This window comes from Pseudophryne corroboree, chromosome 3 (genome assembly GCF_028390025.1).
Source record: "Pseudophryne corroboree isolate aPseCor3 chromosome 3, aPseCor3.hap2, whole genome shotgun sequence".
Classification (NCBI taxonomy): Eukaryota; Metazoa; Chordata; class Amphibia; order Anura; family Myobatrachidae; genus Pseudophryne; species Pseudophryne corroboree.
Genome location: NC_086446.1, coordinates 375,155,109 through 375,182,580, shown reverse-complemented (window position 1 = coordinate 375,182,580; position 27,472 = coordinate 375,155,109). Strand labels below are relative to the sequence as shown.

The 27,472-nt window shown below is 49.4% G+C and overlaps 1 protein-coding gene across 2 annotated transcripts in view; it reads left to right on the top strand.

Moving 5' to 3' along the window:
- The first annotated feature begins 12,011 nt into the window (after positions 1-12,011).
- LOC135055640 (nucleolar transcription factor 1-B-like) overlaps positions 12,012-27,472 on the top strand; it is a 122,681-nt gene continuing 107,220 nt past the window's right edge. Inside the window, exons 1-2 of one of the 2 annotated variants that reach the window (XM_063959937.1) lie at positions 12,012-12,282; positions 12,554-12,682. In XM_063959937.1, the coding sequence (XP_063816007.1) occupies positions 12,661-12,682 (22 nt within the window). In that variant the 5' untranslated portion in view covers positions 12,012-12,282; positions 12,554-12,660. Of the gene's footprint in view, positions 12,283-12,347; positions 12,373-12,553; positions 12,683-27,472 lie in introns of those variants that run through there. The other variant, XM_063959938.1, reaches the window with a different exon arrangement.

The window sequence follows — 27,472 nt, the reverse complement described above, 5'->3', positions numbered from 1 at the left end:
TTGAGGACGGCCCTATCTATAGACGGTACCGCCACTTGTTCTGATAAGCGTGTGAGCGCCTTATCCACCCTAAGGGGTGTTTCCCAACGCGCCCTAACTTCTGGCGGGAAAGGGTATACCGCCCATATTTTCTATCGGGGGGGAACCCACGCATCATCACACACTTCATTTAATTTATCTGATTCAGGAAAAACTACGGTAGTTTTTTCACATCCCACATAATACCCTCTTTTGTGGTACTTGTAGTATCAGAAATATGTAACACCTCCTTCATTGCCCTTAACGTGTGGCCCTAATAAGGAATACGTTTGTTTATTCACCGTCGACACTGGATTCAGTGTCCCTGTCTGTGTCTGTGTCGACCGACTAAAGTAAACGGGCGTTTTAAAACCCCTGACGGTGTTTTTGAGACGTCTGGACCGGTACTAATTGTTTGTCGGCCGTCTCATGTCGTCAACCGACCTTGGCGCGTGTTGACATTATCACGTAATTCCCTAAATAAGCCATCCATTCCGGTGTCGACTCCCTAGAGAGTGACATCACCATTACAGGCAATTGCTCCGCCTCCTCACCAACATCGTCCTCATACATGTCGACACACACGTACCGACACACAGCACACACACAGGGAATGCTCTGATAGAGGACAGGACCCACTAGCCCTTTGGAGAGACAGAGGGAGAGTTTGCCAGCACACACCAAAAACGCTATAATTATATAGGGACAACCTTATATAAGTGTTTTCCCTTATAGCATCTTTTTTATATATTTCTAACGCCAAATTAGTGCCCCCCCTCTCTGTTTTAACCCTGTTTCTGTAGTGCAGTGCAGGGGAGAGCCTGGGAGCCTTCCCTCCAGCCTTTCTGTGAGGGAAAATGGCGCTGTGTGCTGAGGAGATAGGCCCCGCCCCTTTTTCGGCGGCCTCGTCTCCCGCTCTTAACGGATTCTGGCAGGGGTTAAATATCTCCATATAGCCCCCGGAGGCTATATGTGAGGTATTTTTAGCCAAAAAAGGTTTTCATTTGCCTCCCAGGGCGCCCCCCTCCCAGCGCCCTGCACCCTCAGTGACTGCCGTGTGAAGTGTGCTGAGAGGAAAATGGCGCACAGCTGCAGTGCTGTGCGCTACCTTAAGAAGACTGAGGAGTCTTCTGCCGCCGATTCTGGACCTCTTCTCGTTTCAGCATCTGCAAGGGGGCCGGCGGCGAGGCTCCGGTGACCATCCAGGCTGTACCTGTGATCGTCCCTCTGGAGCTAATGTCCAGTAGCCAAGAAGCCAATCCATCCTGCACGCAGGTGAGTTCACTTCTTCTCCCCTAAGTCCCTCGTTGCAGTGATCCTGTTGCCAGCAGGACTCACTGTAAAATAAAAAACCTAAGCTAAACTTTTCTAAGCAGCTCTTTAGGAGAGCCACCTAGATTGCACCCTTCTCGGCCGGGCACAAAAATCTAACTGAGGCTTGGAGGAGGGTCATAGGGGGAGGAGCCAGTGCACACCACCTGATCCTAAAGCTTTACTTTTTGTGCCCTGTCTCCTGCGGAGCCGCTATTCCCCATGGTCCTTTCAGGAACCCCAGCATCCACTAGGACGATAGAGAAAATTTATGCCAGTTATTGTTTACTGCCAAAGGGTGGATTGTCGAAGTCAAAAATATTACATACAGAAAACATACAAACTCCACACATTATGAGTCTTTGTGCGTGCAAATACGCACAGCGTGCACAGCGATATATGGTAGCATACGCATTCACACAGACATGCCACAAGGATATATTCAACACATATTTCATACCACACATAAATTAAACATATCAAGCACTAGACATTATAATGCTTTAAAATTATATAATGTAGTATGACATCATGTATAGGGATTAATGGAACAGACCAAGATAAACATGTCATGCATTGTGTCAAAATGATCAGGAGAATATGTGTGTCATTTTGATAGCCATGAGTAAGTTGTAGCACATTGCAATGAGTAGTTATGATTAAATGTATGAAAGCTAAAGTCACTCTTATTAGAACAATGAACTTCCTGGAAGACAGCATGCGTGCAGAAAGGAACCAGTGGCTATCCCCTGTAATTACACCATCAAGGCTGGACGTTGCTTGCATATGAACTGACCAATGACTCATCATGAATGAGAAAGTTCCCTCCCCTGGACCAATAACAGAAGACATGTACTCCCCCAACATACACAGTGTATAACTGATCCCAAACACAAGAAGTTCTGTTTGTTTGCTGGGTGCTGTTCGAGATGCTGTTTTTGCTGTTCTGTGTGGATGCTGTGGAGGCAGATCCAAAGATGGAGAAAAGGGTGCATTGAGCAAATGGGGTAATTGTATGAATTATTTTGTAACAATTGCCTCCTATGAAATTGTACTCTGTAACCATATATATACTGTACATGTGATATATTGTATACATATCCTTTTAATATCAAATATATACAATGAGCGTTGGACCTCAATCAGACGTGTGTGAGTACTTGTTTTCTCTTAAGGGATGTAGTGTTTGCGACGTACAGTGCACTTTTATCGTATATGGTAATAAGATGCGCCTGGCGTCCGCAGCATATATTAGCGCTGGCATTTTAGATATTTATTAAAAATTAATCTGAACTTTTCAGTCCACGGCTCTCCCCCGTCTCCCACTCGTCTCTGCTCCCGCAACACAGCCGCCGCTCACGGCAGCGTCCACCTGCCTCCAGCAAATGATGTCTCGCTTGCTGGAGCCGGGTGGACGCTGCTGTGAGCGGCGGCTGTGACACATCCTCTGGTGCTGCTCTCCCCATCTGCCCACGGCTCTCCCCGCTATTCCGCCGATCCAAGTGCTTTTCGATAAGTCGAATTCCTCGACTTGTCGAATAATTTGGGGTTAGACTGAATAGGTCGGAACCCGTTCCGACCTATAAAGTCGAAAACTGCCATCTTTTCGACAGACGTCAGCTTTCGACTTCAATTGAATATACCCCTATGGGTGTTGTGTACACCGCTGCCAGCATTCTTGGTGGTCGGGATCCTGAATGCCGGGATCCCGACCGCAGGGCACTCTGCATGGATCCCGACCGCAGCTCACTCTGCATGTATCTATGCACAATTACCTACCAGCCACTGAGCATGAATAAACTAGGCGCACTTACCAAACCCCTCTGTGTTATGCCTAGTGGACAAATTCCCTCCCTTACTGGCAGTGGCGTAAGTTCGCCCCAGTCGCCCGGAGGCATGATAAAATAAGAATTTACTTACCGATAATTCTATTTCTCATAGTCCGTAGTGGATGCTGGGGACTCCGAAAGGACCATGGGGAATAGCGGCTCCGCAGGAGACTGGGCACAAAAGTAAAAAGCATTAGGACTACCTGGTGTGCACTGGCTCCTCCCCCTATGACCCTCCTCCAAGCCTCAGTTAGGATACTGTGCCCGGACGAGCGTACACAATAAGGAAGGATTTTGAATCCCGGGTAAGACTCATACCAGCCACACCAATCACACCGTACAACTTGTGATCTGAACCCAGTTAACAGCATGATAACAGAAGGAGCCTCTGAAAAGATGGCTCACAACAACAATAACCTGATTTTGTAACAATAACTATGTACAAGTAATGCAGACAATCCGCACTTGGGATGGGCGCCCAGCATCCACTACGGACTATGAGAAATAGAATTATCGGTAAGTAAATTCTTATTTTCTCTAACGTCCTAGTGGATGCTGGGGACTCCGAAAGGACCATGGGGATTATACCAAAGCTCCCAAACGGGCGGGAGAGTGCGGATGACTCTGCAGCACCGAATGAGAGAACTCCAGGTCCTCCTCAGCTAGGGTATCAAATTTGTAGAATTTAGCAAACGTGTTTGCCCCTGACCAAGTAGCTGCTCGGCAAAGTTGTAAAGCCGAGACCCCTCGGGCAGCCGCCCAAGATGAGCCCACTTTCCGTGTGGAATGGGCTTTAACAGATTTTGGCTGTGGCAGGCCTGCCACAGAATGTGCAAGCTGAATTGTACTACAAATCCAACGAGCAATCGTCTGCTTAGAAGCAGGAGCACCCAGCTTATTGGGTGCATACAGGATAAACAGCGAATCAGATTTTCTGACTCCAGCCGTCCTGGAAACATACATTTTCAGGGCCCTGACTACGTCCAGCAACTTGGAATCCTCCAAGTCCCTAGTAGCCGCAGGCACCACAATAGGCTGGTTCAAGTGAAAAGCTGAAACCACCTTAGGGAGAAATTGAGGACGAGTCCTCAATTCTGCCCTGTCCGTATGAAAAATTAGGTAAGGGCTTTTATAGGATAAAGCCGCCAATTCTGAGACACGCCTGGCTGAAGCCAGGGCTAACAGCATTACCACTTTCCATGTGAGATATTTTAAGTCCACAGTGGTGAGTGGTTCAAACCAATGTGATTTTAGGAATCCCAAAACTACATTGAGATCCCAAGGTGCCACTGGAGGCACAAAAGGAGGCTGTATATGCAGTACTCCCTTGACAAACGTCTGAACTTCAGGAACAGAAGCCAGTTCTTTTTGGAAGAATATTGACAGGGCCGAAATTTGAACCTTAATGGACCCTAATTTGAGGCCCATAGACAGTCCTGTTTGCAGGAAATGCAGGAAACGACCCAGTTGAAATTCCTCTGTAGGGGCCTTCCTGGCCTCGCACCACGCAACATATTTACGCCAAATACGGTGATAATGTTGTACGGTTACATCCTTCCTGGCTTTGATCAGGGTAGGGATGACTTCATCCGGAATGCATTTTTCCTTCAGGATCCGGCGTTCAACCGCCATGCCGTCAAACGCAGCCGCGGTAAGTCTTGGAACAGACATGGTCCCTGCTGGAGCAGGTCCTTTCTTAGAGGTAGAGGCCACGGGTCTTCCGTGAGCATCTCTTGAATTTCCGGGTACCAAGTCCTTCTTGGCCAATCCGGAGCCACGAGTATAGTCTTTACTCCTCTCCTTCTTATGATTCTCAGTACTTTTGGTATGAGAGGAAGAGGCGGGAACACATACACTGACTGGTACACCCACGGTGTTACCAGAGCGTCCACAGCTATTGCCTGAGGGTCCCTTGACCTGGCGCAATATCTGTCCAGTTTTTTGTTGAGGCGGGACGCCATCATGTCCACCTTTGGTTTTTCCCAACGGTTCACAATCATGTGGAAGACTTCTGGGTGAAGTCCCCACTCCCCCGGGTGAAGATCGTGTCTGCTGAGGAAGTCTGCTTCCCAGTTGTCCACTCCCGGAATGAACACTGCTGACAGTGCTATCACATGATTCTCCGCCCAGCGAAGAATCCTTGCCACTTCCATCATTGCCCTCCTGCTTCTTGTGCCGCCCTGTCTGTTTACGTGGGCGACTGCCGTGATGTTGTCCGACTGGATCAACACCGGCTGACCCTGAAGCAGAGGTCTTGCCTGACTTAGGGCATTGTAAATGGCCCTTAGTTCCAGGATATTTATGTGAAGTGACGTTTCCATGCTTGACCACAAGCCCTGGAAATTTCTTCCCTGTGTGACTGCTCCCCAGCCTCTCAGGCTGGCATCCGTGGTCACCAGGACCCAATCCTGAATGCCGAATCTGCGGCCCTCTAGGAGATGAGCACTCTGTAACCACCACAGGAGAGACACCCTTGTCCTTGGAGACAGGGTTATCCGCTGATGCATTTGAAGATGCGATCCGGACCATTTGTCCAGCAGATCCCACTGAAAAGTTCTTGCGTGGAATCTGCCGAATGGAATCGCTTCGTAAGAAGCCACCATCTTTCCCAGGACCCTTGTGCATTGGTGTACTGACACTTGGCTGGTCTTAGGAGGTTCCTGACTAGGTCGGATAACTCCTTGGCTTTCTCCTCCGGGAGAAACACCTTTTTCTGGACTGTGTCCAGAATCATCCCTAGGAACAGCAGACGTGTCGTCGGAATCAGCTGCGATTTTGGAATATTTAGAATCCATCCGTGCTGTCGTAGTACTACTTGAGATAGTGCTACTCCGACCTCTAACTGTTCTCTGGACCTTGCCCTTATCAGGAGATCGTCCAAGTAAGGGATAATTAAGACGCCTTTTCTTCGAAGAAGAATCATCATTTCGGCCATTACCTTGGTAAAGACCCGGGGTGCCGTGGACAATCCAAACGGCAGCGTCTGAGACTGATAGTGACAGTTCTGTACCACAAACCTGAGGTACCCTTGGTGAGAAGGGCAAATTGGGACATGGAGGTAAGCATCCTTGATGTCCAGAGACACCATATAGTCCCCTTCTTCCAGGTTCGCTATCACTGCTCTGAGTGACTCCATCTTGAACTTGAACCTTTTTATGTAAGTGTTCAAGGATTTCAGATTTAAAATGGGTCTCACCGAGCCATCCGGCTTCGGTACCACAAACAGCGTGGAATAATATCCCTTTCCCTGTTGTAGGAGGGGTACCTTGATTATCACCTGCTGGGAATACAGCTTGTGAATGGCTTCCAATACCGCCTCCCTGTTGGGGGGAGACGTTGGTAAAGCAGACTTCAGGAACCGGCGAGGGGGAGACGTCTCGAATTCCAATTTGTACCCCTGAGATACTACCTGCAGGATCCAGGGGTCCACTTGCGAGTGAGCCCACTGCGCGCTGAAATTCTTGAGACGGGCCCCCACCGTGCCTGAGTCCGCTTGTAAGGCCCCAGCGTCATGCTGAGGACTTGGCAGAAGCGGGGGAGGGCTTCTGTTCGTGGGAAGAGGCTGTCTGCTGCAGTCTTTTTCCCCTTCCTCTGCCCCGGGGCAGATATGAGTGGCCTTTTGCCCGCTTGCCCTTATGGGGACGAAAGGACTGAGCCTGAAAAGACGGTATCTTTTTCTGCTGCGAGGTGACTTGGGGTAAAAAGGTGGATTTTCCAGCCGTTGCCGTGGCCACCAGGTCCGATAGACCGACCCCAAATAACTCCTCCCCTTTATACGGCAATACTTCCATATGCCGTTTGGAATCCGCATCACCTGACCACTGTCGTGTCCATAATCCTCTTCTGGCAGAAATGGACATCGCACTTACTCTTGATGCCAGAGTGCAAATATCCCTCTGTGCATCTCGCATATATAGAAATGCATCCTTTAAATGCTCTATAGTCAATAATATATTGTCCCTGTCTAGGGTATCAATATTTTCAGTCAGGGAATCCGACCAAGCCACCCCAGCACTGCACATCCAGGCTGAGGCGATTGCTGGTCGCAGTATAATACCAGTATGTGTGTATATACTTTTAAGGATATTTTCCAGCTTTCTATCAGCTGGTTCCTTGAGGGCGGCCGTATCTGGGGACGGTAACGCCACTTGTTTTGATAAGCGTGTGAGCTAGGGGGTGTTTCCCAACGCGCCCTAACCTCTGGCGTGAAAGGGTATAATGCCAATAACTTTTTAGAAATTAGCAGTTTTTTATCGGGGGAAACCCACGCTTCATCACACACCTCATTTAATTCATCTGATTCGGGAAAAACTACGGGTAGTTTTTTCACACCCCACATAATACCCTTTTTTGTGGTACTTGTAGTATCAGAAATGTTCAAAACCTCCTTCATTGCCGTGATCATGTAACGTGTGGCCCTACTGGAAAATACGTTTGTTTCCTCACCGTCGACACTGGAGTCAGTGTCCGTGTCTGGGTCTGTGTCGACCACCTGAGGTAACGGGCGCTTTAGAGCCCCTGACGGTGTTTGAGACGCCTGTACAGGTATTAACTGATTTGCCGGCTGTCTCATGTCGTCAACAGTCTTTTGTAAAGTGCTGACACTATCACGTAATTCTTTCCATAAGACCATCCAGTCAGGTGTCGACTCCCTAGGGGGTGACATCACTAACACAGGCAATTGCTCCGCCTCCACATAATTTTCCTCCTCATACATGTCGACACAACGTACCGACACACAGCACATACACAGGGAATGCTCTGATAGAGGACAGGACCCCACTAGCCCTTTGGGGAGACAGAGGGAGAGTTTGCCAGCACACACCAGAGCGCTATATATATATATATATATATACAGGGATAACCTTATATAAGTGTTTTTCCCTAATATAGCTGCTGTATATTTATATGCCAAATTAGTGCCCCCCCTCTCTTGTTTTACCCTGTTTCTGTAGTGCAGGACTGCAGGGGAGAGTCAGGGAGCCTTCCTCCAACGGAGCTGTGAGGAAAAAATGGCGCCAGTGTGCTGAGGAGATAGGCTCCGCCCCTTTTTCGGCGGCCTTTCTCCCGCTTTTTTATGTAAAAATTGGCAGGGGTTAAATACATCCATATAGCCCAGGAGCTATATGTGATGTATTTTTTGCCAAAAAAGGTGTTTTTATTGCGTCTCAGGGCGCCCCCCCCCCAGCGCCCTGCACCCTCAGTGACCGGAGTGTGAAGTGTGCTGAGAGCAATGGCGCACAGCTGCAGTGCTGTGCGCTACCTTATAGAAGACAGGACGTCTTCTGCCGCCGATTTTCCGGACCTCTTCCGTCTTCTGGCTCTGTAAGGGGGACGGCGGCGCGGCTCTGGGACCCATCCATGGCTGGGCCTGTGATCGTCCCTCTGGAGCTAATGTCCAGTAGCCTAAGAAGCCCAATCCACTCTGCACGCAGGTGAGTTCGCTTCTTCTCCCCTTAGTCCCTCGGTGCAGTGAGCCTGTTGCCAGCAGGTCTCACTGAAAATAAAAAACCTACTTTAAACTTTTACACTAAGCAGCTCAGGAGAGCCCCTTAGCCTGCACCCGTCTCGTTCGGGCACAAAAATCTAACTGAGGCTTGGAGGAGGGTCATAGGGGGAGGAGCCAGTGCACACCAGGTAGTCCTAAAGCTTTTTACTTTTGTGCCCAGTCTCCTGCGGAGCCGCTATTCCCCATGGTCCTTTCGGAGTCCCCAGCATCCACTAGGACGTTAGAGAAATGTTGGTGCTCCCCCCCACATACTGTATACACACACATCCTTCATATTTAGCTATCCGGCACTCATGTTGAACAGTAGTAACGTGCTCAGGTGCCTTTCCCAATAGTAATATAGATACACATACAAAGTGGACGGCACTCCAAGTCCGTCATCACAATAAAATAGACACCAGCATACCTTTATAGCACAACTACAGTACTCCCTCACCCACCAGCGTGTCACAATGTGTATGCTTTGGTGCAGTGGTGTGACGATATACAGTATATATATATAAAAAAACACACAAACGCCTCTTTCACTTAAACACACTCACAAACGCCACTTTCACTTAAACACACTCACAAACGTCACTTTCACTTAAACACACTCACAAACGCCACTTTCACTTAATCACACACACAAACGCCACTTTCACTTAAACACACACATGCCTCTCACTTACACTCACGCCTCTTACTTACACACACCTCCTTAGCTTAAACACACACATGCCTCCTTCACTTAAACACACACACTCCTCACTTACACACACGCCTCTCAGTTACACACACGCCTCTGACGTACACACACACCTCTCACTTACACACACGCCTCTAACTTACACACACAACTCTCACACAAACGCCTCTCACACACACAACTCTCACTTACACAAACGCCTCTCACTTACACACACCTCTCACTTACACAAACGCCTCTCACTTACACACACGTCTCTCACTTACACACAACTCTCACTTACACACACAACTCACACACATGCCTCTCACTTACACACATGCCTCTCACTTACACATGCTTCCTTCACTTAAACTCACACACGCCTCCTTCATTTAAACTCACGCACACACACACACACACACACACACACACACACACACACACACACACACGCTACCTTCACTTAAACACACAAACATGCCTCTTTCACTTAAACACACATATGCCTCTCACACATACACACACACACGTCTCCCTTAAGGTCCATACACACTTAACGATATAATGAGCGACGTTGCTCATTTTCCCCCTCCTTGAGCGACGTTGCTCATTATATCGTTAAGTGTGTATGCCGCCAGCGACGACCGATGCGCGGCCCCGCGGGTCGGCAACGATCGTCGCTGTCGGTCAGGCATGCATGAAGGATGTGAACTGTCGTCCAAGACCTTCATGCAGGGCTGGCGGGGGCGTGACGTCACTGAGCGATATGAGCGGTCATATCGCTCAGTGCGTACAGGCGGCCGCCGACCGGCCGGCCCGGGAGGGGGAAACGTTAGACGATGTCGCTCACAGATCGACATCGTCTAATGTGTATGGGCCTTTAGACGCACACACGCCTCTTTCACTTAAAAACACACACAAACAAAAACATGCTTCCCTCACTTACACACACACACACACACACACACACACACACACACACACACACACACACACACACACACACACACACACACACATAAAACACAGTGCTACCAACATTTATTAAAGACTCCCCAGCACCCCTCCCCTTTCCAACTACACACACCCCCACAGTGCAGCTTGAGGCAAGTGCTGCCAGTGCCTACCTGCTGCTATCAGCCCAACGGAAGAACAGAGAGCTTCACTCAGCCAGCTCATCTGGAAGGGCCTGGCAGGAGCTGCACTCTGGAGCTCCCCCTAGCTGTAGCCACAGCCAGCTCTCTGTATATACTAGGAGGCAGCTTCCGTGTCACTGACTCGAAAGCTCCTCGCAGCGAACGATCTTCAGGGTCAGGCAGCATGGAGGAGATCAGGAGCCCGGCGGCAGCCGACTCCACTGCCTCCCAGAGTTCCGCCCCTGCTTACTGGGCATGCTTAACCTATATGTACCCACTTGCCCAACCCTCTCCCCCATAATCCCCCCAAAGGCACTTATTGTTTTGACGCATTTGCCCTTTGTCAACACTAAGGGAACCCCGTCTGACATGGAGCCACCAGATGCTGCTGCCCATGGGGTCTATTCATGAAGCAGTGAAAATAGTGAAGGCAGCATGTGAAGAAGTTGCCCATTGCAACCAATCAGCTTTTAAGTAACATTTAGCAAGTTCATTCTATAAAATTATACATACAGTAGCAGCTGGTTGGTTGCTATGGCAGACCCTCCAACATGACCCGCCCCACTAGGTACAAAATGCTCTGTTCCTGGACTTCCCTCTTAATTTATTATTTCCATCACCTGTGTTGAACTAGTTCAATGATAAGAAAGCTGTTTCTTCACAGGTGATGGCAATAATAAATTAAGAGGGAAGTCCAAAAACAGAGCATTTTGTACCTAGTGGGGCGGGTCATGTTGGAGGGTATGCTATGGTTAGGGAAGTCTGTATGGGCGGTTGAGCTGTGCAATCACATGGGGTGCCAAACACTGCTGACGTCACGCTTCCACTAGAGACCCTCTTATCGTACTGGGAGCAATAATAGGGTGCCCACACACGGCACGATATATCAAGTTTATCATTCTGTGTGTCGTCAATTGCACGCACCAATATATCGGCCCTCGGACACTCTGTTGCACCGGCCGCACAGGTTGCTTTGTGTGTGGGCACCCTAAAAAACAGCCCTGGCCATGGGCAACGTCTCTATTCTTTTCACTGCTTCATGAATAGACGTACATGTCGCTTATGAGCCTGGGGTCACAGAACCGCAACAGAGAGCAGACGCCCAGCAGTACGGTAACCCATAAATGCCTACCTGACCCTCTCCATGAGGGAGAAAATGCTCTGTTCCTGGACTTTCCTGGTAATGTATGATTGCAGACCCTCCAACATGACCCGCTCCACTAGGTACAAAATGCTCTGTTTCTGGACTCCCCTCTTAATTTATGATTTCCATCACCTGTGTTGAACTAGTTAAATGATAAGAAAGCTGTTTCTTCACAGGTGATGGCAATAATAAATTAAGAGGGAAGTCCAGAAGCAGAGCATTTTGTACCTAGTGGGGCGGGTCATGTTGGAGGGTATGTGATTGCCATCACCTGTGGTGAAACACCTTTCTTATCAATTACCTAGCTCACCACAGGTGATGGCAATCATACATTACCAGGAAAATCCAGGAACAGAGCATTTTCTCCCTCATGGAGAGGGGCAGGTAGGCAAGTATGCGGTAACCTGCCCCGGCCCCCCATCCTTCCTGCCCTACTCTATAACTATCCCAGTCCCGTCACCACAGCAGCAGCAACAGCGATCGATCCCTCTAACCACCAGTGCAGCTAGCCCCGCCTAGCGCCTGACGTCAGGGCTCAGAAGTCTTTCCGGGGAAGGAATCAGTAACCGCCGGGACTAAGCCACATGCGCTCACTGGCCCTGGGTGGGAGAATTGGAGTAGGTGGTGATCACAGGCATCTGTCGGGAGGCTGCCTACTACTAAAGGTGAGGGGGCACCGACCCCATGAGCCACAGCAGGCAGGGTACAAGTGAGCCCGGGAAACACGAGGGGGGCGTCTGGTAGGAGTGTTCTGTGTAAGACACGTGGGGGAGCAGAGACTGAGGGATGAAGGCCGCAGTCTTGTGAGGGGGGTCAGGGCTCGGAGAACAGGCGGGTCTGTGTGTCCCGGGCCGGGGTAGTGCCCGTGCTGCGAGCGCTGTGGGGAGCGGGCACAGGGTGCTGTATGTGCTGATGTAGGTGATGCTTTCCTTGCAGGAGCTGTTAGCAGCGTGTTCCATAGGCTGCCCCTCGCACAGGCTTCTGGCTACGGATCTGCCCTGCAGAGGATCAACGTGGTATCTGGGTGACAGACAGCGACCAGCATGAGTGGCCCAAGCGATCAAGGTTAGTAGATTGCAGGATGGTTGGCCCAGGCTGCTGCTGAGAGTGGCGGATGCTGCGAGGTGCTTTCGCCTTTCTTCAGGGCTGGTTCTAGCCAATTTGGCTCCCAGTACGAGATTTAAAAATGCGAACTGCCCCCATTTTACACATTGCGGCCGGCAAGTGCCCCCATTTTACACATTGCGGCAGGCGTGTGCCCCCATTTTACACATTGCGGCAGGCGTGTGCCCCCATTTTACACATTGCGGCAGGCGTGTGCCCCCATTTTACACATTGCGGCAGGCGTGTGCCCCCATTTTACACATTGCGGCAGGCGTGTGCCCCCATTTTACACATTGCGGCAGGCGTGTGCCCCCATTTTCTCTATCGTACTAGTGGATGCTGGGGTTCCTGAAAGGACCATGGGGAATAGCGGCTCCGCAGGAGACAGGGCACAAAAAGTAAAGCTTTAGGATCAGGTGGTGTGCACTGGCTCCTCCCCCTATGACCCTCCTCCAAGCCAGTTAGATTTTTGTGCCCGGCCGAGAAGGGTGCAATTCTAGGTGGCTCTCCTAAAGAGCTGCTTAGAGAAAGTTTAGCTTAGGTTTTTTACTTTACAGTGAGTCCTGCTGGCAACAGGATCACTGCAACGAGGGACAGAGGGGAGAAGAAGTGAACTCACCTGCGTGCAGGATGGATTGGCTTCTTGGCTACTGGACATCAGCTCCAGAGGGACGATCACAGGTACAGCCTGGATGGTCACCGGAGCCTTGCCGCCGGCCCCCTTGCAGATGCTGAAGTAAGAGGTCCAGAATCGGCGGCAGAAGACTCCTCAGTCTTCTAAAGGTAGCGCACAGCACTGCAGCTGTGCGCCATTTTCCTCTCAGCACACTTCACACGGCAGTCACTGAGGGTGCAGGGCGCTGGGAGGGGGGCGCCCTGGGAGGCAAATGAATACCTATTTTGTCTAAAAATACCTCACATATAGCCTCCGGAGGCTATATGGAGATATTTAACCCCTGCCAGAATCCGTTAAGAGCGGGAGACGAGGCCGCCGAAAAAGGGGCGGGGCCTATCTCCTCAGCACACAGCGCCATTTTCCCTCACAGAAAGGCTGGAGGGAAGGCTCCCAGGCTCTCCCCTGCACTGCACTACAGAAACAGGGTTAAAACAGAGAGGGGGGGCACTAATTTGGCGATATGCTTATATATATTAAGATGCTATAAGGGAAAACACTTATATAAGGTTGTCCCTATATAATTATAGCGTTTTTGGTGTGTGCTGGCAAACTCTCCCTCTGTCTCTCCAAAGGGCTAGTGGGTCCTGTCCTCTATCAGAGCATTCCCTGTGTGTGTGCTGTGTGTCGGTACGTGTGTGTCGACATGTAGGAGGACGATGTTGGTGAGGAGGCGGAGCAATTGCCTGTAATGGTGGTGTCACTCTCTAGGGAGTCGACACCGGAATGGATGGCTTATTTAGGAAATTACGTGATAATGTCAACACGCTGCAAGGTCGGTTGACGACATGAGACGGCCGACAAACAATTAGTACCGGTCCAGACGTCTCAAAAACACCGTCAGGGGTTTTAAAACGCCCGTTTACTTTAGTCGGTCGACACAGACACAGACAGGGACACTGAATCCAGTGTCGACGGTGAATAAACAAACGTATTCCTTATTAGGGCCACACGTTAAAGGCAATGAAGGAGGTGTTACATATTTCTGATACTACAAGTACCACAAAAGAGGGTATTATGTGGGATGTGAAAAAACTACCATAGTTTTTCCTGAATCAGATAAATTAAATAAAGTGTGTGATGATGCGTGGGTTCCCCCCGATAGAAAATTATGGGCGGTATACCCTTTCCCGCCAGAAGTTAGGGCGCGTTGGGAAACACCCCTTAAGGTGGATAAGGCGCTCACACGCTTATCAAAACAAGTGGCGGTACCGTCTATAGATAGGGCCGTCCTCAAGGACCAGCTGACAGTAGGCTGGAAAAATATCATAAAAAGTATATACACACATACTGGTGTTATACTGCGACCAGCGATCGCCTCAGCCTGGATGTGCAGAGCTGGGGTGGCTTGGTCGGATTCCCTGACTAAAAATATTGATACCCTTGACAGGGACAGTATTTTATTGACTATAGAGCATTTAAAGGATGTATTTCTATATATGCGAGATGCACAGAGGGATATTTGCACTCTGGCATCATCAGTAAATGCGATGTCCATAACTGCCAAAAGATGTTATGGACACGACAGTGGTCAGGTGATGCAGATTCCAAACGGCACAAAGGTGTATTGCCGTATAAAGGAAGAGGAGTTATTTGGGGTCGGTCCATCGGACCTGGTGGCCACGGCAACTGCTGGAAAATCCACCGTTTTTTACCCTAAGTCACATATCTGCAGAAAAAGACACCGTCTTTTCAGCCTCAGTCCTCTCGTCCCTATAAGATCATATCTGCCCAGGGATAGAGGAAAGGGAAGAAGACTGCAGCAGGCAGCCCATTCCCAGGAACAGAAGCGTTCCACCGCTTCTGACAAGTTCTCAGCATGGCGCTGAGACCGTACAGGACCCCTGGATCCTACAAGTAGTATCCCAGGGGTACAGATTGGAAGGTCGAGACGTTTCACCTTCGCAGGCTCCTGAAGTCTGCTTTACCAAGGTCTCCCTCCGACAAGGAGGCAGTATGGAAAAAAATTCACAAGCTGTATTCCCAGCAGGTGATAACTAAATTACCCCTCCTACTACAAGAAAAGGGGTATTATTCCACACTATATTGTGGTACTGAAGCCAGAAGGCTAGGTGAGACTTATTCTAAAAAAATTTTTGAACACTTACAAAGGTTCAAATCAAGATGGAGTCACTCAGAGCAGTGATAACGAACCAGGAAGAAGAGGACTATATAGTGTCCCGGGACATCAGGGATGCTTACCTCTATGTCCCAAATTTGCCCTTCTCACTAAGGGTACCTCAGGTTCGTGGTGCAGAACTGTCACTATCAGTTTCAGACGCTGCCGTTTGGATTGTCCACGGCACCCCGGGTCTTTACCAAGGTAATGGCCGAAATGATGATTCTTCTTCGAAGAAAAGGCGTCTTAAGTATCCCTTACTTGGACGATTTCCTGATAAGGGCATAGTCCAGGGAACAGTTGAAGGTCGGTGTAGCACTATCTCGGATACTGCTACAACAGCACGGGTGGATTCTAAATATTCCAAAATCGCAGCTGATCCGACGACACGTCTGCTGTGCCTAGGGATGATTCTGGACACAGTCCAGAAAAAGGTGTTTCTCCCGGAAGAGAAAGCCAGGGAGTTATCCGAGTTAGTCAGGAACCTCCTAAAAACAGTGCATCATTGCACAAGGGTCCTGGTAAAAATGGTGGCTTCCTACGAAGCAATTCCATTCGGCAGATTTCACGCAAGAACTTTTCAGTGGGATCTGCTGGACAAATGGCCCGGATCGCATCTTCAGATGCATCAGCGGATAACCCTATATCCAAGGACAAGGGTGTCTCTCCTGTGGTGGTTATAGAGTGCTCATCTTCTAGAGGGCCGCAGATTCGGCATTCAGGATTGGATGCTGGTGACCACGGAGCCCAGCCCGAGAGGCTGGGGAGCAGTCACACAGGGAAAAAATTTCCAGGGAGTGTGATCAAGTCTGGAGACTTTTCTCCACATAAATATACTGGAGCTAAGGGTAAATTTATAATGCTCTAAGCTTAGCAAGACCTCTGCTTCAGGGTCAGCCGGTATTTATCCAGTGGGAAAAACATCACGGCAGTCGCCCACGTAAACAGACAGGGCGACACAAGAAGCAGGAGGGCGATGGCAAAAACTGCAAGGACTTTTCGCTGGGCGGAAAATCATGTGATAACACTGTCAGCAGTGTTTCATCCCGGGAATGGAAACTGGGAAGCAGACTAACTCAGCAGGCACGACCTCCACCCGGGAGAGTGGAAACTTCATCGGGAAGTTTTTTCCACATGATTGTAAACCGTTGGGAAATACCAAAGGTGGACATGATGGCGTCCCGTCTGAACAAAAAACGGGACAGGTATTGCGCCAGGTCAAGGGACCCTCAGGCAATAGCTGTGGACGTTCTGGTAACACCGTGGGTGTACCAGTCGGTGTATGTGTTCCCTCCTCTGCTTCTCATACCTAAGGTGCTGAGAATTATAAGACGTAGAGGAGTAAGAACTATACTCATGGCTCCGGATTGGCCAAGAAGGACTTGGTACCCGGAACTTCAAGAGATGCTTACAGAGGTCTTATGGCCTCTGCCGCTAAGAAGGGACTTGCTTCAGCAAGTACCATGTCTGTTCCAAGACTTACCGCAGCTGCGTTTGTCGGCATGGCGGTGGAAAGCCGGATCCTAAGGGAAAAAGGCATTCCGGAAGAGGTCATTCCTACCCTGGTCAAAGCCAGAAAGGAGGTGACCGCACAACATTATCACCACATGTGGCGAAAATATGTTGCGTGGTGTGAGGCCAGGAAGGCCCCACAAAGAAATTTCAACTCGGTCGTTTCCTGCATTTCCTGCAAACAGGAGTGTCTATGGGCCTCAAATTGGGGTCCATTAAGGTTCAAATTTCGGCCCTGTCGATTTTCTTCCAGAAAGAATTGGCTTCAGTTCCTGAAGTCCAGAAGTTGTCAAGGGAGTATTGCATATACAACCCCCTTTTGTGCCTCCAGTGGCACTGTGGGATCTCAACGTAGTTCTGGGATTCCTCAAATCACATTGGTTTAAAACCAGTCAAATCTGTGGATTTGAAGCATCTCACAGGAAAAGTGACCATGCTCTTGGCCCTGGCCTGGACCAGGCGAGTGTCAAATTGGTGGTTTTTTCTCAAAAAAGCCCATATCTGTTTGTCCATTCGGACAGGGCAGAGCTGCGGACTCGTCCCCAGTTCTCTCCCTAAGGTGGTGTCAGTGTTTTACCTGAACCAGCTTATTGTGGTGCCTTGCACCTACTAGGGACTTGGAGGACTCCAAGTTGCTAGATGTTGTCAGGGCCCTGAATGAAAATATGTTCCAGGACGGCTGGAGTCAGGAAAACTGACTTGCTGTTATCCTGTATGCACCCAACAAACTGGGTGCTCTTGCTTCTAAGCAGACTATTGCTAGTTGGATGTGTAATACAATTCAGCTTGCACATTCTGTGGCAGGCCTGCCACAGCCAAAATATGTAAATGCCCATTCCACAAGGAAGGTGGGCTCATCTTGGGCGGCTGCCCGAGGGGTCTCGGCTTTACAACTTTGCCGAGCAGCTACTTGGTCAGGGGCAAACACGTTTGCTAAATTCTACAAATTTGATACCCTGGCTGAGGAGGACCTGGAGTTCTCTCATTCGGTGCTGCAGAGTCATCCGCACTCTCCCGCCCGTTTGGGAGCTTTGGTATAATCCCCATGGTCCTTTCAGGAACCCCAGCATCCACTAGGACGATAGAGAAAATAAGAATTTACTTACCGATAATTCTATTTCTCGGAGTCCGTAGTGGATGCTGGGCGCCCATCCCAAGTGCGGATTATCTGCAATACTTGTACATAGTTACAAAAATCGGGTTATTATTGTTGTGAGCCATCTTTTCAGAGGCTCCGCTGTTGTCATACTGTTAACTGGGTTTAGATCACAAGTTGTACGGTGTCATTGGTGTGGCTGGTATGAGTCTTACCCGGGATTCAAAATTCCTCCCTTATTGTGTACGCTCGTCCGGGCACAGTACCTAACTGGCTTGGAGGAGGGTCATAGGGGGAGGAGCCAGTGCACACCACCTGATCCTAAAGCTTTACTTTTTGTGCCCTGTCTCCTGCGGAGCCGCTATTCCCCATGGTCCTTTCAGGAACCCCAGCATCCACTACGGACTCCGAGAAATAGAATTATCGGTAAGTAAATTCTTATTTTACACATTGCGGCAGGCGTGTGCCCCCATTTTACACATTGCGGCAGGCACGTGTGCCCCCATTTTACACATTGCGGCAGGCACGTGTGCCCCCATTTTACACATTGCGGCAGGCACGTGTGCCCCCATTTTACACAGTGCGGCAGGCACGTGTGCCCCCATTTTACACAGTGCGGCAGGCACGTGTGCCCCCATTTTACACAGTGCGGCAGGCACGTGTGCCCCCATTTTACACAGTACGGCAGGCACGTGTGCCCCCATTTTACACAGTACGGCAGGCACGTGTGCCCCCATTTTACACAGTACGGCAGGCGGTGGTTGGGAGGGAGAGGGGCTGACTTACATTTGAAGCGGTTCTTACCGCTCTTCAGCCGCCTCTCCCCCTCGTCTGCGCGGCTCCCCCTTCCTCCTCCCGAGTGCCCAGCTCGGGGGGCGGGGTTTCGAGGAATGACGCTATTGTGACGTCGCAAACGCATCATTCCGCGAAACCCCGCCCCCCGAGCTGGGCACTCGGGAGTGGAGGGGGGATTCAAAGTGCTGAAGAAGTACCGGGGCGGGCGCCCCGTGCGGTTGCACGGCTCGCCCGCCGCAAGAAACGGCACTGCCTTCAGCAGGATCCCGCCTTACCTTTTAAGGAGCCTATGTGATAAATTTTGCTCAAATTTGTGTAAAAAGTATTAGTGCTTGTTGTCTATGTTGCTGGATTTATGTGATGGCTTATTTTGGGACAGCATGCATTAAAGGACTGTCCTAACGAGGAGATTACCAGTAGTGTCTTCAACAAATACAACAGGTGAAAATGGTAATAGTGGGGTTACGGTCGTTGGGTCGACCACTGAAGGTTGACATGCATTAGGTCTACATGGCCGCTAGGTCGACATGTATTAGGTCGACAGGTCAAAAGGTCGACATGAGTTTTTCAAAAAGGTTTTAAATTTTATTTTATTTTTTCATACTTAACGATCCACGTGGACTACGATTGGAACGGTAATCTGTTCCAAGTGGTAGCGGAGCGAGGCACTTTGCCCGAAGCGCAAGCCATGCGAGGGGACGTGGTGCACTAATTTTCGGTTCCCCGTCACTTTACGGAGAAAATGACACCAAAAAACTCATGTTGACCTTTTGACCTGTCGACCTAGTGCATGTCGGCCTTCCATGGTCGACCTAATGACTGTTGACATAAGTTATGTCTATCCAACGACCCATACCCTAATATTGATTATGGGGAAAGGCAGAATAGTGATGAAAAGAAGTGGTAGGTAGAGAGAGAATTGGTGGTATGAAGGGTCTATTGCATCAAAGCAGTTATGTTCAGTTGAACATTCCTTTTGTGCTGTATTGATATAAAACCTGAAGGACTGTCCATGAGAAAAGGACCTGTCCTGGTGGGTAGAAAATTTCCCTGCGTTTGTCGTCTTTCACTAATGTGAAAGACGGCAACGTAGTGTTAGCACAGTGAGCATTCCCAGAACGGGTGTGATGGATCTGCAAAAGATTGGAGTTTCCGGAATTCCTCCTTACAGATTCTGCCCTGAGAATGAGTTAATGACAACTCGAAACGCATTGGGGCTCATTGATCCATCTACCTGCATCCACACTTGGAAAGGAACTGACCTGGTCCGGCTGCCGGTGTCTAGCTTGGAGGGAGTAAGGAGGAATTCCAGAAACTCAAATCTTTTGCTCTTTCCTTTTCTTTTTGCTTGCATGGACACTTGCCCATTAGGAATCTTTGTCTTGAAGAATTTTGGAGGAAAGCAAACCTGCAGGAATCTAAAGTAATTCAAAGAAAACTTTCTGGGACATTTGAACAGGTTCTTCTCCTATTCTCCAATATTGTAATTATTCTCCAATATTGTAATTGTACATAGGGTGGTAGCGCCTAAGGTATATTCAAACTTTTGTCTTCTACTGTCTGTGACTGGGAATCGCTAGAATACATCTGGGCGGCTTCTATTCCACCAAGCGCTATTTTCTGATCCATATATTTGCATATTAAGACATTTTGGTGCCCTGTGCCAGTAAAAGCACTGGTGCCCACCGCTCTATGTTTAGGAAAAGGATAGCATGTGCCAAAAAAGGGTGTTGTCTTGTTGGGGAGGGGTGTGGTCACACAATAGTACCCCTCAATCCAAATGACACCACACAATAGTGGTACCTTATTCACATTACACTGCACATTAGGGGATGCAGTTAAAATGCCAGCTGTCGGGAACCCGGCCTTCAGGATACTGACGCCGGAAACCTGGCACACCATGGCTATTACCACTCGTAGGTGTCCACGACACCCATACGGTGGGAATAGATCCTGTGGCGAGCCACCGAGCGCACAAGGGGACTCTCAGTGCTCGCCCTGCTGCCGGCATTGGGCGGCCGGGATGCTACTTTGAAGATATTGACAGCTGGCATCTCATCCACCGGTAAAACCTATGTAATCCCACAATAGTGTCCCTTGTACACATTTTGCCATACAGCAGTATACTAAACTACTATATTAAAAAAAAAAACAAATGATTGCAATAGTTGAATTCCAATATCCCTGTCCCCCCTCATGAGGCATACATACGGAGCGATTTGTGCTAAGCAAAAAAAGTTATTTCTCTAACGTCCTAGTGGATGCTGGGGACTCCGTCAGGACCATGGGGATTAGCGGCTCCGCAGGAGACAGGGCACAAAAATAAAGCATTAGGATCAGGTGGTGTGCACTGGCTCCTCCCCCTATGACCCTCCTCCAAGCCTCAGTTAGGTTTTTGTGCCCGTCCGAGCAGGGTGCAATCTAGGTGGCTCTCTTAAAGAGCTGCTTAGAAAAAGTTTTTTAGGTTTTTTATTTTCAGTGAGTCCTGCTGGCAACAGGCTCACTGCATCGAGGGACTTAGGGGAGAGAAGTGAACTCACCTGCGTGCAGGATGGATTGGCTTCTTAGGCTACTGGACACCATTAGCTCCAGAGGGAGTCGGAACACAGGTCTCACCCTGGGGTTCGTCCCGGAGCCGCGCCGCCGACCCCCCTTGCAGATGCCGAAGTTGGAAGAGGTCCAACAGCAGGCGGCAGAAGACTTTTCAGTCTTCCTGAGGTAGCGCACAGCACTGCAGCTGTGCGCCATTGTTGTCAGCACACTTCACACAGCGGTCACGGAGGGTGCAGGGCGTTGGGGGGGCGCCCTGGGCAGCAATGTAGAATACCTTTTTTTTTATGGCTAAAAATACATCACATATAGCCCTTGAGGCTATATGGATGTATTTAACCCCTGCCAGATCTCACAGTCTCCGGAGAAGAGCCCGCCGAAATAGGGGGCGGGGCTTATTCTCCTCAGCACACAGCGCCATTTTCCTGCTCAGCTCCGCTGTGAGGAAGGCTCCCAGGACTCTCCCCTGCACTGCACTACAGAAACAGGGTAAAACAGAGAGGGGGGGCACTTTTTTGGCGATATTACTATATTTAAGCTGCTATAAGGATACAACACTTATATAGGGTTGTTCCCATATATATTATAGCGCTTGGGTGTGTGCTGGCAAACTCTCCCTCTGTCTCCCCAAAGGGCTAGTGGGGTCCTGTCTTCAATAGAGCATTCCTTGTGTGTCTGCTGTGTGTCGGTACGTGTGTCGACATGTATGAGGACGATGTTGGTGTGGAGGCAGAGCAATTGCCGGTAATGGTGATGTCACCCCCTAGGGAGTCGACACCGGAATGGATGGCTTTGTTTATGGAATTACGTGATCATGTCAGCACATTACAAAAATCAGTTGACGACATGAGACGACCGTCAAACCAGTTGGTACCTGCCCAGGCGTCTCAGACACCGTCAGGGGCTGTAAAACGCCCTTTACCTCAGTCGGTCGACACAGACCCAGACACGGACACTGAATCTAGTGTCGACGGTGAAGAAACAAACGTATTTTCCAGTAGGGCCACACGTTATATGATCACGGCAATGAAGGAGGCTTTGCATATCTCTGATACTACAAGTACCACAAAAAGGGGTATTATGTGGGGGGTGAAAAAACTACCTGTAGTTTTTCCTGAATCAGAGGAATTGAATTATGTATGTGATGAAGCGTGGGTTAACCCAGATAGAAAAGGGCTAATTTCAAAAAAGTTATTGGCATTATACCCTTTCCCGCCAGAGGTTAGGGCGCGCTGGGAAACACCCCCTAAGGTGGATAAGGCGCTCACACGCTTATCAAAACAAGTGGCGTTACCGTCTCCTGATACGGCCACCCTCAAGGATCCAGCTGATAGGAGGCTGGAAACTACTCTAAAAAGTATATACACACATACTGGTGTTATACTGCGACCAGCCATCGCCTCAGCCTGGATGTGCAGTGCTGGAGTGGTCTGGTCGGATTCCCTGACTGAAAATATTGATACCCTGGATAGGGACAGTATTTTACAGACTTTAGAGCAATTAAAGGATGCTTTTCTTTATATGCGAGATGCTCAGAGGGATATTTGCACTCTGGCATCGAGAGTAAGTGCGATGTCCATATCTGCCAGAAGAAGTTTATGGACACGACAGTGGTCAGGTGATGCGGATTCCAAACGGCATATGGAAGTATTGCCGTATAAAGGGGAGGAATTATTTGGCGTCGGTCTATCGGATTTGGTGGCCACGGCAACTGCCGGGAAATCCACCTTTTTACCTCAGACCCCCTCCCAACAGAAAAAGACACCGTCTTTTCAGCCGCAGTCCTTTCGGTCCTATAAGAACAAGCGGGCAAAAGGACAGTCATATCTGCCCCGAGGCAGAGGAAAGGGTAAGAGAGGGCAGCAAGCAGCTCCTTCCCAGGAACAGAAGCCCTCCGCGGGTTCTGCAAAGCCCTCAGCATGACGCTGGGGCTTTACAAGCGGACTCAGGAACGGTGGGGGGTCGACGCAAGAATTTCAGCGCGCAGTGGGCTTGCTCACAGGTGGACCCCTGGATCCTGCAGGTAGTATCTCAGGGTTACAGGTTGGAATTCGAGAAGTCTCCCCCTCGCCGGTTCCTAAAGTCGGCTTTGCCAACGTCTCCCTCAGACAGGGCGACGGTATTGGAAGCCATTCACAAGCTGTTTTCTCAGCAGGTGATAGTCAAGGTACCCCTCCTACAACAGGGAAAGGGGTATTACTCCACGCTATTTGTGGTACCGAAGCCGGACGGCTCGGTAAGACCTATTCTAAATCTGAAATCTTTGAACCTGTACATACAAAAATTCAAGTTCAAGATGGAATCACTCAGAGCAGTGATAGCGAATCTGGAAGAAGGGGACTTTATGGTGTCCCTGGACATAAAAGATGCTTACCTGCATGTCCCAATTTGCCCTTCACATCAAGGGTACCTCAGGTTCGTGGTGCAAAACTGTCATTATCAGTTTCAGACGCTGCCGTTTGGATTGTCCACGGCACCTCGGGTCTTTACCAAGGTAATGGCCGAAATGATGATTCTTCTGCGAAGAAGAGGCGTATTAATTATCCCTTACTTGGACGATCTCCTGATAAGGGCAAGGTCCAGAGAACAGCTGGAGGACGGAGTAGCACTAACCCAAGTAGTGCTGCAACAACACGGGTGGATTCTGAATTTTCCAAAATCTCAGTTGACCCCGACAACACGTCTGCTGTTCCTGGGAATGATTCTGGACACGGTTCAGAAAAAGGTGTTTCTTCCGGAGGAGAAAGCCAAGGAGTTATCCGAACTTGTCAGGAACCTCCTAAAACCAGGAAAAGTGTCTGTGCATCAATGCACAAGAGTCCTGGGAAAGATGGTGGCTTCTTACGAAGCAATCCCATTCGGCAGATTCCACGCACGAACTTTTCAGTGGGATCTGCTGGACAAATGGTCCGGGTCGCATCTGCAGATGCATCAGCGGATAACCTTATCGCCACGGACAAGGGTGTCTCTTCTGTGGTGGTTGCAGAGTGCTCATCTGTTAGAAGGCCGCAGATTCGGCATACAGGACTGGGTCCTGGTGACCACGGATGCCAGTCTGAGAGGCTGGGGAGCGGTCACACAGGAAAGAAACTTCCAGGGAGTATGGTCAAACCTGGAGATGTCTCTTCACATAAATATACTGGAGCTAAGAGCGATTTACAATGCTCTAAGCCTGGCAAAACCCCTGCTTCAGGGTCAGCCGGTGTTGATCCAGTCGGACAACATCACGGCAGTCGCCCACGTAAACAGACAGGGCGGCACAAGAAGCAGGAGAGCAATGGCAGAAGCTGCAAGGATTCTTCGCTGGGCGGAAGATCATGTGATAGCACTGTCAGCAGTGTTCATTCCGGGAGTGGACAACTGGGAAGCAGACTTCCTCAGCAGACACGATCTACACCCGGGAGAGTGGGGACTTCATCCAGAAGTCTTCCACATGATTGTGAACCGTTGGGAAAAACCAAAGGTGGATATGATGGCGTCTCGCCTCAACAAAAAACTGGACAGGTATTGCGCCAGGTCAAGAGACCCGCAGGCAATAGCTGTGGACGCTCTGGAAACACCGTGGGTGTTCCAGTCAGTGTATGTGTTTCCTCCTCTGCCTCTCATACCCAAAGTACTGAGAATTATACGGCAAAGGGGAGTAAGAACGATACTCGTGGCTCCGGATTGGCCAAGAAGAACTTGGTACCCGGAACTTCAGGAGATGCTCACGGAAAATCCGTGGCCTCTACCTCTAAGACGGGACCTGATTCAGCAGGGACCGTGTCTATTCCAAGACTTACCGCGGCTGCGTTTGACGGCGTGGCGGTTGAACGCCGAATTCTAAGGGAAAAAGGCATTCCGGAAGAGGTCATTCCTACACTGGTTAAAGCCAGGAAGGAGGTGACTGCACAACATTATCACCGCATTTGGAGAAAATATGTTGCGTGGTGCGAGGCCAGGAAGGCCCCCACGGAGGAATTTCAATTGGGTCGATTCCTACATTTCCTGCAAACAGGATTGTCTATGGGCCTCAAGTTGGGGTCCATTAAGGTTCAAATTTCGGCCCTGTCGATTTTCTTCCAGAAAGAATTGGCTTCAGTTCCTGAAGTCCAGACTTTTGTAAAAGGAGTACTACATATACAGCCCCCGGTTGTGCCCCCAGTGGCTCCGTGGGATCTTAATGTAGTTCTGGATTTTCTCAAATCCCATTGGTTTGAGCCACTCAAATCGGCGGATTTGAAATATCTTACATGGAAGGTAACCATGCTACTGGCCCTGGCTTCAGCCAGGAGAGTGTCAGAATTGGCGGCTTTATCGTATAAAAGCCCATATCTGATTTTCCATTCGGACAGGGCAGAACTGCGGACGCGTCCTCATTTTCTGCCTAAGGTGGTGTCAGCGTTTCACCTGAACCAGCCTATTGTGGTGCCTGCGGCTACTAGCGATTTGGAGGATTCCAAGTTGCTGGACGTTGTCAGGGCATTGAAAATATATATTTCAAGGACGGCTGGAGTCAGAAAATCTGACTCGCTGTTTATACTGTATGCACCCAACAAGCTGGGTGCTCCTGCTTCTAAGCAGACAATTGCTCGTTGGATTTGTAGCACAATTCAACTTGCACATTCTGTGGCAGGCCTGCCACAGCCTAAATCTGTCAAGGCCCATTCCACAAGGAAGGTGGGCTCATCCTGGGCGGCTGCCCGGGGGGTCTCGGCATTACAACTCTGCCGAGCAGCTACGTGGTCGGGGGAGAACACGTTTGTAAAATTTTACAAATTTGATACCCTGGCTAAAGAGGACCTGGAGTTCTCTCATTTGGTGCTGCAGAGTCATCCGCACTCTCCCGCCCATTTGGGAGCTTTGGTATAATCCCCATGGTCCTGACGGAGTCCCCAGCATCCACTAGGACGTTAGAGAAAATAAGATTTTACTTACCGATAAATCTATTTCTCGTAGTCCGTAGTGGATGCTGGGCGCCCATCCCAAGTGCGGATTGTCTGCAATACTTGTACATAGTTATTGTTACAAAAAAATCGGGTTGTTCTTGTTGTGAGCCGTCTGTTCAGAGGCTCCTATGTTGTCATACTGTTAACTGGGTTCAGATCACAAGTTGTACGGTGTGATTGGTGTGGCTGGTATGAGTCTTACCCGGGATTCAAAATCCTTCCTTATTGTGTACGCTCGTCCGGGCACAGTATCCTAACTGAGGCTTGGAGGAGGGTCATAGGGGGAGGAGCCAGTGCACACCACCTGATCCTAAAGCTTTATTTTTGTGCCCTGTCTCCTGCGGAGCCGCTAATCCCCATGGTCCTGACGGAGTCCCCAGCATCCACTACGGACTACGAGAAATAGATTTATCGGTAAGTAAAATCTTATTTTTTCCACTACAGGCTCCTTTTCGGCGTGGTACGTAGTGTGAATAACAAGAGGAGGACTCAGGGAGTGGTTCGGGTGACATAGATCGGTATCGCTCACCACTCGTTTCTGTACATGAGCGCTTTGAACTCACTTGCTAAGCAATCTGACTAGATTTATACTGCATGCTTGAATGATCTGAGTCGGCGAAAGCGACGCATGGGACGGCACATCGCTATGGAGCATACACACAGAGCAATTTGTGCTTAATTTCTAAGCCAACTAGTCAGATCGCTTAGAAAATAGGCAAGAATCGCTCCGTGTGTCCCCCGCAATATCCTGACCTAGCAGCACTGCAGGACTAGTGTTCTGTGGCATGTATCAAATGAAATGAAAATATATAGGTTTTATGCACTGTTATTGCTCACTTATAAAAACGACAATTGAGGGAACCCTGTGTATCCTAATAAAAAAATCACCACAAAGTATTATTAATAATGCTAAAAATGTAGTACAGGTTGAGTATCCCTTATCCAAAATGCTTGGGACCAGGAGTATTTTGGATATTGGATTATTCCGTATTTTGGAATAATTGCATACCATAATGAGATATCATGGCGAAGGGACCTAAAATCTAAGCACAGAATGCATTTATGTTTCATATACACA